At 38.7% G+C, this 11747-nt stretch overlaps 1 protein-coding gene across 1 annotated transcript; it reads right to left on the reverse strand.

Annotated features, from left to right (window-relative positions):
• Positions 1-8435: 8435 nt before the first annotated feature.
• LOC147607751 (uncharacterized) lies at positions 8436-10494 on the reverse strand. The gene is made up of 2 exons (XM_086789883.1): positions 9408-10494; positions 8436-9306 (listed from the first exon to the last, which is right to left on the reverse strand). The coding sequence occupies exons 1-2, from the start codon at positions 10363-10365 to the stop codon at positions 9230-9232; spliced, it is 1035 nt and encodes a 344-aa protein (XP_086646009.1). The 5' UTR covers positions 10366-10494; the 3' UTR covers positions 8436-9229.
• Positions 10495-11747: the final 1253 nt, after the last annotated feature.

Genomic DNA, 11747 nt, shown 5'->3' on the forward strand with positions numbered 1-11747 from the left:
GGACAAAACCAGCAAAGTGTTTCAAAGGAGATAGGTGCGTCCGATGACGGGTTCGTATTTTGACCCAAGACTTTATTGAGGACCCAAAGCAAGAGGAGATACTTGCAATTTTGATGCCCTGTATAATCGTGCTACGAAACAACCCCTTGATAAACTCGATATTCATAAAGTTGAATATTGGATTATCTTTGGTCAACACTCCATTACTGCTGCAAAAAGCTTGCAGGCTCTAAATATGGCTAAAGTGACCCCTCAACTGCGTTAGCAATTTAGATTCAGGAGATCAAAGATAATTGTAAATTGCCCGCCCAAGATTTCTCGTGACATTTCCAAGGATGCAAACTTATCTGTTGCAAAGTCAATGCAAAAGGAGCCATTCCTTGATCAACTTCTACAAGCTCGAGCACAATGGCATGCAAACGGTCGTCCTAGTAAACCTTTGCTTGGTGTCAATCAACCTAAGATGGACGAGTCTTAGAAGGTACTCTTTTGATTCTTTGCTATATCTTGGTAAATCATAGAAATACATTACTCTTCTTTACTTTTCATAATATCTTTTATGGATCTATAGTTTCAAGTGCAGCAGTAGCATAAGAAAGATACATGTGAGGCTTCTTAAACTGCATAAACTTAATAGTTTGGTTTGAAATTCAACTTCAAGCCTCACCTCTCTGTGATGGTGTAGCACTTGCATATCTAATTGTGGCTCGAACCTAAGTTGGAGCCTCACTTGCAAGTGCTAGATTTGCATACAGAGGTGACGCTCAAACCTAAGATCGAGCATCACCATTATATACTAGTTTAGCACTGGCAAGTGAAGCTCAAACTCAAGTTTGAGCATAAGCTCCAAATGATTGAAAACCCATAGATGCATGATTCCTCCTAATATTTTGTGATATCTATAGTAAGGGGGCTAACTTCTTACTTTGCAACTTTGCAGGCCTTTGTGGAGACCACAATATGAATATATTCTTGTGTGTTGTTGATTTCACCACCATTGGAATGCTTATCGAAGGGATTTCTAGCCAGTCAACAAAGGTGCACTATGAATTTGGCATGATCCACACACAAAAAGATGATGCATGGACATCTGGAACAGTTGAGATTGCAACTGTTATTCTTTTCATCTCAGTAAGGTTGACAAGTTTGAGGTCGCTCTGCAGGTCGAAGGAAACCATTGCTGAGGTCTAAATGTGCAGTTTGAAGTATGGGTTTCTTGCATCTTTAGGCTATAAGGGCTTATTATAGGTCTCCTCTTTAGGCTATAAGGGCTCATTATAGGTCTGCAGGTCGAAGGAAACCATTGCTGAGGTCTAAATGTGCAGTTTGAAGTATGGGTTTCTTGCATCTTTAGGCTATAAGGGCTTATTATAGATCTCCTCTTTGGTTCTAAGCTCTTTGAGCACTTCCCTGACTTGTTGGGTGCAGAATGTTTGGAGCCATTTTGTACTAAAAGCCCATAAGATAGACTTAGGCTTTGGCCAAAACAATGTGCTTAGATGGGTTTAATTTTTGGATTGTACGAGCCAAATCTTTACACTATTGTATCAAGCAATCAAATGCCATTGTACTCCAAACTTACTGTCATTTGATTATCTCTTTTGCCAATATTTGCAATTCGAATGAAGATGTGTTTGCTTTTTATTGAAGATATTGCCTTGTCAAGGTGTAAGAAGGCTATGAATATTATAATTTAATTTGGATCGCGACTCAATTATCTCAACAGTGAAAATCTTTTATACATCATATTCAATAAATTTGATGAAATTTAGCATTGACAATACTCGCTCTTTTATTTTTTTGGTTGAACTTCTGAGGTATTGGAGCATTTGTCTATGAAGGTTTAAGACCATCCATATCATGGATGAATTTATGTTGTTGGCACATAATATATTTATTTAAAATTTTGAATGTCCATTAACCATACATTTTGTTTTCAACAGGATATGTTGAAGCATATAGCTTTGATTTCAAGTGTACAAAAAACTTACTATTGAGGTGGCACCAATCATTGGTGACTCATGTACGTAGAAGCAAAAGAGTTCCACCACCCCCAGATACAATAAGGAAACAAAGAAGAGTATTAATACTTGAACTCAATGGTGTTTTACTTAAGACCATTGAGATGCAACATGGTGATGTATGTCCAGAAGACTGGGCTAAACATATGCATCTTGTGGAAGAGAATACAAGTGTTTGGCATTTGATTCGCAAAGATGCATTCACTTTCCTTGATTTTTGTATGCAATGGTTTGAGGTATGGATCTTGAGTACTAATAGACTACAAAGGACTCGACGCATTCTTGAGCTGTGCTTTCCTCATCACCATCAAAAAGGTCGTAGCAGGGCGGCAGGCAGCATGTCAAAAGACGGATCTTCTAATTGGATATCGATTTATATACCACAAAATCTTGGATGTAGCTTGTCTAATTGGATATCGATTTGTATACCACAAAAACTTGGATGTAGCATGGAGAATTTTTCATGACCTGGATGGAAATAACACGCTAATTTTTGATGATACCCTCTACAATATAATGTGGAATATGCCCGGAACCTACTTGATTTTTCCAAAGATGTGGAATCAAAATATAGAGGAGCTTCAAAGTTTTTTGGAGACAACAATCAACGCATGGTTACTTGGTTGGATTTATGCAAAGAACAAATGGGAGTATACTTGCAACACTTTAGTAAATGAAGCAGCTTATGATAGAGAAACTTTGTATGTATTGGAGCAATACATGAGAAAACGCTATGTTTGAGATACAATTTGTACTCAATTATTATCTTGACAAAGTGTCTATGAAGGGTTTTTGTCTTCAGATGAATTGTAAACTTGAATGTAACAATCTCATTGAAATTTGATTGCTTTTGGTGTTTCTAAACACCACACTCTTTGGAGATCCCTCAATTCTAAGGTTCCTTTTCCAAGTGTTCTTTGGCATTATTATCCTATGTTTTTACTTCAATATCCCTCAAATTTGAGCATATATATCATGATTTATAATCTTGATATAGTGTCTAAGATGGGTTTTTATCTGTGGATCAATCGTAAACTTAGCACATTGTTACTGTCATTGAGATTTACTTTTTGTTTTGTTGTTTCTAACACCACACCCTTTAGAGATCTCTCATTTCTAAGGTTCCTTTTTAAGTGATATTTAGAATTCTTTTGGCAAATTAAATAAAGCCCATGTTTTTACTTCAATGTCTCAAAGTGGAGATAGTATTTAACATTATCTTCTTCATATGAAAGGTGTTGTATAATCTTAAATAAAGCCCATGTTTTTACTTCAATGTCTCAAAGTGGAGATAGTATTTAACATTATCTTCTTCATATGAAAGGTGTTGTATAATCTTAATTAAGTTTAGTGTCATGTTTCCCTTGTCCTTCCAATATTGTTGCGTATGTATCTATACAACTACAAACAAATACGCCAAATAGTTGTGTCAAGATATAATCTAATGGCACAAAGAGTGCACCAACAAATAGATGTTAGCTCAAACTACACAAAAATACCGAGTTTCCAACCAATCCTATAAGAAATGGGACTCGTATAATTCCCAAATTCCTAAATTTGTCTTAACATCGGAATTCATTGGCAAGGGCCTTGCTATGAAGTGTAGATGGCTTCTTGGGTCCTTATGACCAAGAGGAACATAGGTTAAGGGAGCTCCCGACCCAATTGCTGGTCCAAGAATGATGGTGGAACTAGTGCTACCCGTATGGGGCTGCATATAGTCCTAGTTTGAAGATGGGTCTCAAGGGTGGCCTATGAGCTTGGGGATATGATGAAATTTTTGAGTCTGGGATATAGATTTTCATCTGATCAGGCACAAGTACTACGTGCGATGCCGATGCCTATGCCGCCTCTATTGGGCAACTATACGAGATGCGAGACCTTGAGTTCCAATGACAGATCATGGCGTATGAGGAGATGGTATCGCCACCCCTACTATTTCAATTGGATCTACATTTCATTGAGTCATGTCAAGTCTCTTGGTACCACCCCAAGGATATAAACAAATTTGAGCCATTCGTATATCAAGTCTCTTGGTCTCTCCAAAAACATCTATGAACCAACCAATCATATATCAAATCTCTTGGTACCAACCCAAGGATATAAACATATTTGAAGCATTTATATATCTCTTATCTCTTGATATGTGAGCAAATTCTCTGTGTGTGTGTGTGTGTGTGTTCACTTTGGAGGTATCACCATTATCACTCTCATAACATTTCATGAGCATCATGAGTTTCATTTTTCTCAATAGATCTTTAAAATAACATGAGGCCTCATGATGGCTATTTTCCTCACAAAAGTCAATATATAATTCTTTTTGGATAAGTATGTCAAACATGGCTTTCATTGCGGATTTGTAGGCTTGGTTTCCATGACTAGCTTGACAAGCATGGATTCCATTGGCAGCTTGATAAGCTTGGTGTCCACCCACGACCAACTTGATAAGCATGACTTTCACAGCATGACTTCCAGTGCCAGCTTGATAAGCTTGGTTTTCAGGACCATCTTGATAATATATTTGTCCATTATTATCAAAATTTTGAGATCCACAAAAGCGCTTTGGTGCTCCATATACATTATTTACAAAAGGTTCAAATGAGGCGTTTTACTTACCACTACCACCTTTTCTTGAAGCTACACTCTTCCTTTAAGTTTTTTAGCAAAATCTTTTAGGGAATCACAAGCTTGTTCAAAGGGCAAGTTGTCTTTATTTGCCAAACCTATAACTATTGTTTCAAATTCAATCTCTTTCATAGTATCCAAAAGCATAGCAACATGTTGATCCTTTGGAACATGCGCACCTACAACAAACATATGCTCCAAAATAGATTTGAATTTATCGATATGCTCATGTATAGGATCATGAATATTATAATTCAAGCTAGAAAGAGTGTTTTATAAATGTAGTACTTCTTAAATAGTTCTTTTGGATATGTTTGCTCTAAATAATTCCAAATATCCTATGAGTGATGTAGACTTTCCACATCCAGCAAGATTGAATCTTTTAAAGCACATAGAATTAATCCCTATGCGGCTTGATCTTTATTGTCCAATTCTTCAACTACTTTTATCCATGTGTCATAGATATTTATTGCTTGAATAAGATCTCCATGTGTATTGACTAGTAGTTGAATAAGATGTTGGCTACTCTATAAATCCAATTTCATTTTTTTATCTTCCATGCACAATAGCCAAAACCTTAAAAGAAGTACAAAGTTATTGTCCCTTGTAGCCCTTTGAAAGATACAATGGGTTGTTCTACCTTATATCATTGCAATATTTTGCAAAGAAATTAGAAGTTGGAATAATAGTAGTTCTTGATGAAACCTCTTGCTTCAAGAAAGATATATAGCAACTAACCTCTAGAAGAATGAATATATCGATAGCTATTAAGTATAGTTGTTAATGGAGATATAATATAAAAAAAAATACCAAGTGCTAAAGAACCACGTTGATGAAGAATCTAAATCATGCAAAATTTTTGAATTTTTTATACCTAGCTTCCATTAGGACATATCAAGAACCACATTGCTAAACTGCTTCTATAATAGCATAATAATGCAGACCTTGAGAATTAAAGAAAATGTTTGTGAAAAAACCCATGAAGTACCAATGATATTCTATATCGTTCAAGGACCGTGGGTATTGCTTCTATTGTATGATATTTTGGCTTCAAAGTGGCCCAATAACCCACACGTCCTAGGATCAAAACCTGGCTCTGATAGCAAAGTTTGGGTTCCAGTACTTCAAAATTGACTTCTTTGCATAGTTTGCATCTTGAGGAGATAATATTACTTCGTAAACAACTAGCCTTTCCTTAATCACTATAGTTGGTGTGGTATTGCAAACTTTAAAACGTTGATCACTTTCACGATGTTTCGGGATCTACTTCTACCACCAATGCCAAAATTATTTGCAAACAACTACCCAATGACTTCTAATCTCAAAATAGGCAAAGTTTGATGGGTATTAGTACTCACAACAATCTTATTCCCTTTCTGCCAATCATCCAAGCTCATGGCACATGCGACTAATTCTAACAAAGGCATATTGCTTGATGATTCTTCAATCTACTTATACTTGCCAATGATTAGCTTATTGATCCAGATCCATTCATTTTTTATGAAGTTTATTGAAGATATGTTGATTAACGAAGTTTTCCAGGAAAGCACTTTCTATAATCTTGGATGATATGGTTGATCTGCCTTTGGATACTTGTATGCTATCAAAATATGCTGCTAATAAGGATGGTATATTAGGATGGTAATAGGACAGAGTTGAGGAAGCAAGTATTGCCTGGCAACACACATATAAATGATGCGTTGATACACTATTATAGATTTAAAAAAACAATGATAGATCAATGCCAAAACAATCTCTTCAAAGTTCAAATGGATTTTTGTCAGATTGAAAGCATGAATTGAAATCGCTGGTGAAAATACTATCAATAGTTTGGCTAATCGGCACAATAGTGAGAATGAGCGACATCAACTTGGTATACAAGGACAGAAGCACCTTGGTCTCTGGACAGATGGAAGGTTGTATCCCCTTAGAGGAGCAGATGATACAATTACAAGCTCAACATGGACAAATGGAAACCATGGAGTTATGTATGCAACAATATCTCTCTAAATTTCATATGAAAATGCAAGAATTGCAATATGACATAAAGCGAGAAAGGGTTGCTATGGAGAGGTGGAAATACATGGAATTGGGCCTCGAAGCTAGACATAGACAATTAAAGCAGAATGGACACATTAAAGAGAGGCAGCAGAGCTTTCAAAGGAAGAATTTCCTCTACAATATCATTTGTGAAAGCAGTCATGGGAAACACTAGAAATGGTCGCATCGACAAGTCCTTTCCTGTGAAGGCCTCATTGAAAAGAAGAGGTATGATGGCCTTGTCAAAGGATTCGACCAATCTTAAGTTTAAAAGAGTTGCCACTCATATATTATTTAAATATTTTAAAGGAATTGTGGATCCTTTGGAAATGCTTCAGGCTTGTGATTCTGCATGTGTGAGTCATGAAGCTTATACCATGGTTTACAAATCTTCAAAGACTCCATGATTGAGCATTGTGGTAAATTTACATCATCTCTTCCTACTCCATGGTGTATTAAGCTAAGTAGAAAGAGGACAAATCAAATAGTGCATGATAAGATTGGTCCTTAGTCTAGCATCTCGAGAAGAATGAAATACTGTGACAAGAAAATGGGCAACTATTTTTTGAAATGAACAAGTTCAACAATGTGTAGCTAGATGTTGAGAAGGTACAAAGTGCAATGGTAAAGTTTTATGACATGACAGTGGAAGAATGCAATGGCATGTTGGTATTTGTATTGAAGGTGGATGAGGCTCAGCTTGTGAAAGGACACAAGCTAGAAAGGGTCAGCATCACCTTAATGAATAGAGCCCTTCAATATGTGCATGGAGAGAAGGTTGTGCCTAGATACCTCTCGGTTCAATCGGAGAATGAGATATGGTGGTTGGCTACCTTTGAGACCCCAAAAGAAAACCATGATACTGTAAAATGGGTCTTCCAATGATCCAACATTACCTCGGTTCTCAACCTCCAACAACAAGGTCAAACATTGCAAGTGGGGGGTTTTTGCACCTATAAAGTAAAATGGCATGTTGCTGTTGACTTAAAAACATTGAAATGTTTGTATGGTTGTAGCTTGGGAGCCAATGCTGAGTTCACATGCTTGTATTGCACGTACTCTTGGAAAGAAATAAATAACTCCTCCCAATGGAAAAGGGGGATTTTCACTTGCAAACCAAGGAGCCCCTCCAAGACATGGTGGCCAAAATGACAAGGAGGGGGGTCCCATTTTGGCCATCCCTTTGGAGAGAGCTCACATATGCACTTTGCATGTTGAAATACATATATTGGATAAGCTATTAGACTTGTGCCTTGTCTATGTTGGAGCATGAAGCCACAATCTAGTGCTAACAGATGTATTCATCAAGTTGAGGAATTGCTTTCAAGGATGGGTTTCCATGGAGGCCATGTGAAACAGAATCGGGATGATAAAAAGTCAAAAAAACAAAATAGTAGGCCTGCAAAAGTGTCCATGGCACAAAAGCTAGATGATTCCTTTCAAACTATGGATGAACCTCTAGTAATACCACACTTGAATGGGAATACTGAGAGAGTTGGTGGCATGCACAACAAATCAAGGCACAAACCCTACAATTGCGATCAAGAGAGCCAAAGTATGGAGCAAAGTAGACACTTTTGTTGGACTATTGAGGCAAGTGATATATGTTCCTCAACACTATGATCGCTTTGTGGCCATGTTGAATGACTTCACAAAGCTTATGTTTGATGCTTGGGGACGAATAACTAGCTTTTATGTTATTAGGTTTGCTATTAACCTTACAACCGTACAATTATTAAATGATCCAACAGCTCAAAAGTTGCCACTTAGCTGCATAGGATTTCAACATTTTGAAAATCATCATAGTGCTAGTCGTGTAAAAATAGGTCTCGTTTGGTTGGCTAGTTCTAGAAACTTATTTAATGCATGTATGCTTTGAACAACATGGCATCAAAAACCTAGTCAAATTATAAACAAGATACTTTCGGCCTCCTTTTGTGTTTGATCTAATATGCATGATGGTAGTTCAAACGAACATAATAATCTATGTAAAATGGAAATCCAAGGAGTGATAGACTCCTGCTAGCCTTTCCTTAATTGTTTTCATGACCTTAATTGCATGTGCACATTTGTCTATACAATTTTAAGTTTATTGAAAAGGTCATGTAATGAAAATTGTTGGTACTCCCAAGCATACCTTCCCCTCCCTACACACACACCCACACACGCACGTGCGTGCGTGTGTGTGTGTGTGTCCACATAAATCAACATTGCTTGTTTGTGGATTGTATGTGCATATAATTACACAAGGTATGGTTGCATGATCAAAAGCTAGCGAGGTCTTGTCTTTCTTTCATGAAGTCAACATTAAACTTTAAGGGGCAGGAGGGAGGCAGGGAGAGAGAGAAGGGGGGGGGGGGGGGGGGGGGGGGGGGGGAGGGGGCGTGGTGGTAAAAACTAACGAGGTCTTGTCTTTCTTTCATGAAGTCATTTACAAGTAACATTAAACTTTCAGGGGCAGGAGGGAGGGAGGGAGGGAGGGAGGCAGGGAGGGGGGGGGGGGGGGGTGTACTTTATAAGTAAAGGTAAATTTTACACTTTTCTTACATGAGCAAAAGCTCCGAGAAATAGTCTTCAAAATCGTGGTCAATTGTAAGGGCTGGTCCGTCCGATCCAGCGTCTGCACATGATCACCGTTCACGTTGGTTAAACAAAAGTGCTCGGATTACACACAAATACCAACAGACCAAGCATAAGCCCCTCAAGAAAACAGCTTCTTACCATCTGCACCAGCTAGAATGTAGGATGGGTCTATTGTTTCATCCGAAATGAGAGTGAAGATCGCTTCACTGTCAGCTTCCACACCCCAAGTTTCTTGGAATCCTTTTTTCTCTTCTACTCTGATATCATCACCGGATCTGTTCTCCATGTTTTCTTGACACTGCATAGCCTTCCCTCTGTTTGTCTCATCCAAAAACATGGATATGTTCCTCCTAATTGCGCTTGAAAGCCCTGCAGACTGGAATTCTGTAAAAATTCCTAAAATCAAAGACCCTCTATTTGCCTGGAAAACATCAGTGCCTGCAAATAGATCATCTTCATTGGGTCCTCCACAAGTAGAGCCAGACTTATCCTCAAGGCATGTCCAAGTACTAGGTCTACTGAACCTGGCTATCCACGGCATGTCACAGGTCTTACGCTGCCTGCTTGAAAACAAATGTCGTTTTTGCTCACCTCTTACTCTTGCATCTTTAGGCGTGGAGTGTCTCTTCCAATGCTCCCAATTTCTATTCCATCTGTAACTGAAATTGGAACTGACGGACTCTCCACTTGAGGCATAATCAGAATAAGGACTACAGTCAACAAGATGCCCAAGATTTTCAGTCACTTCACTGGGCTGAGATCGCATACATTTGGCTGGGTCAAGATTGGTAAACCAGCTCCCTTTGCAGCTTCCGATGCCATTTGTGTTCTCTGTGGGACCTTCACCTACTATGATTGTCAGCTCCGGCACCGTGCTTGACAACTCAGATATCCGGTACTTGCTGATGCAGAAATGCGTGTCCTCTCGTGAGCTGAGGTGGTCACCCAGCTTCACGAAAGCATCCGAGCAAGCAACTGCAGCATCATCTGAGTAGACAGAGGAAGCTCGACAAAGTGTGAAGAGACGTTTGGACAAAGAAGAGCTCAATTGCCCATCAGGATGATGTCTTTTCTTGGGGGCTTCAGCGAAATCCATGCAGATCTAATCCTCAGATCAAAAGATCTGGATCGGATACGAGCAAATTCTTCCTGGAGAAATTTGAAGGCAAGCTAGCAGAGAGAGCATCACGCACATGAAAGAGATAGAAGTGGGTCTGCAAGCAAATAAGCATGCGGACGATCACAAACAGCAAATTTTGCCGTGATCCAACGTCCTTGCAAGGTGTCTTCAAATCACCAACCTCCCGACCAATTACATACATTATCCAGTGGGGAAATGGATAGGTTTCTTTGTTATGAATTCCGATAGGACAACGTCATACTAGTGCTTGCATGTAAAGTGTTCAAGTGGTTTTTGTGTATGGCCTTTCGCATTATCCATGTCACATATCCTTTGGGGAGATTTCAATTCGTAGCACTTCGCTTCCTCTCCCAATGGCATTGCCACTTAAGGGTCCCTAGAAGACACCCTTTCTTTTTATTTCCTCAATTGAAGCTGAGTTTTGGCTACTCATGCCCCTACTTGAATGTTGGTCATGCACACCCTATTAAAAGTGGTTTTATAGTAGGCACAATTGATCATTTGTAAAAATTTATATCAATAGATTGTATACTCTTTATCATCAAGGCTTTGATCATGGAAGAGGAGATATGCAAATCCCCCTCACGAAGAAATAGGGAACGAGAAGGGGATGAGTAAAAAATCAACATTGGAGTCTTCCAAGGTATTAGCAAATTAAAACATGGATAATTTGGTTAAATATAAATAAAAGCAAAATGAAATAAAATCTAAATAAAAAACAAAAGACAGTGCGATAAGAAAGTGCTCCTTATTTTTTAGTCATGATACATTTCACTTATGCGAAGCACTTCTTGTCTTAGACATGAGCACAAGTTGAACACCTACTAAGAGGCATTAGACTAGGACATAGCCATGAGCTTACATTGAACACCTAATTCATGCCTCCTCAAACCAGGTGCACAGTGCCAGGGCCGTGTGAAGGGAAAAGCTTGGGGGCTAGAAGGGGAACAAAATGGGTTGAGGGGGCTCCCAAGAGGCCGTGATATCACTGCCTCATAGGAGCCCCTATGCCCTTTAATGTTTCCCTTCAAAGGGCATTGTTGAGGCCCCGTATTGCATGAGGACTATGGAGGGCTAAATATTTGATCATAGGGCGCTCTCAAAGGCTGTGATGTCACGGCCTCCTAGGATCCCCTATACTCAAATTTTTTTCCCTCATAGGGCCCTTTCATTGACTAAAGTAGAGGGCTTGGTGGAAAACAATAGCAATCATGGCATGTTGAAGAATGTGATATACAAATTCCCTTCATAAGCCCAAAAAATTTGGTGGGAGAAACCTTCCATTCATAGACCTTATACAATGGCCATGCGTAAGCCTGTATTACTTGTACCAACAA

The sequence above is a fragment of the Cibotium barometz genome, chromosome 54 (assembly GCF_041138505.1).
Source record: "Cibotium barometz isolate CiBa-2024 chromosome 54, ASM4113850v1, whole genome shotgun sequence".
NCBI lineage: Eukaryota > Viridiplantae > Streptophyta > Polypodiopsida > Cyatheales > Cibotiaceae > Cibotium > Cibotium barometz.

Excerpts from the sequence above, each read along its gene's own strand:
- LOC147607751 (XM_086789883.1), bottom strand. The coding sequence starts at position 10,365 with ATGGATTTCGCTGAAGCCCCCAAGAAAAGACATCATCCTGATGGGCAA. Across the intron at positions 9,307-9,407 it reads CATTCTAGCTGGTGCAGATG|ACGCTGGATCGGACGGACCA; the intron begins GTAAGAAGCTGT and ends GATCATGTGCAG.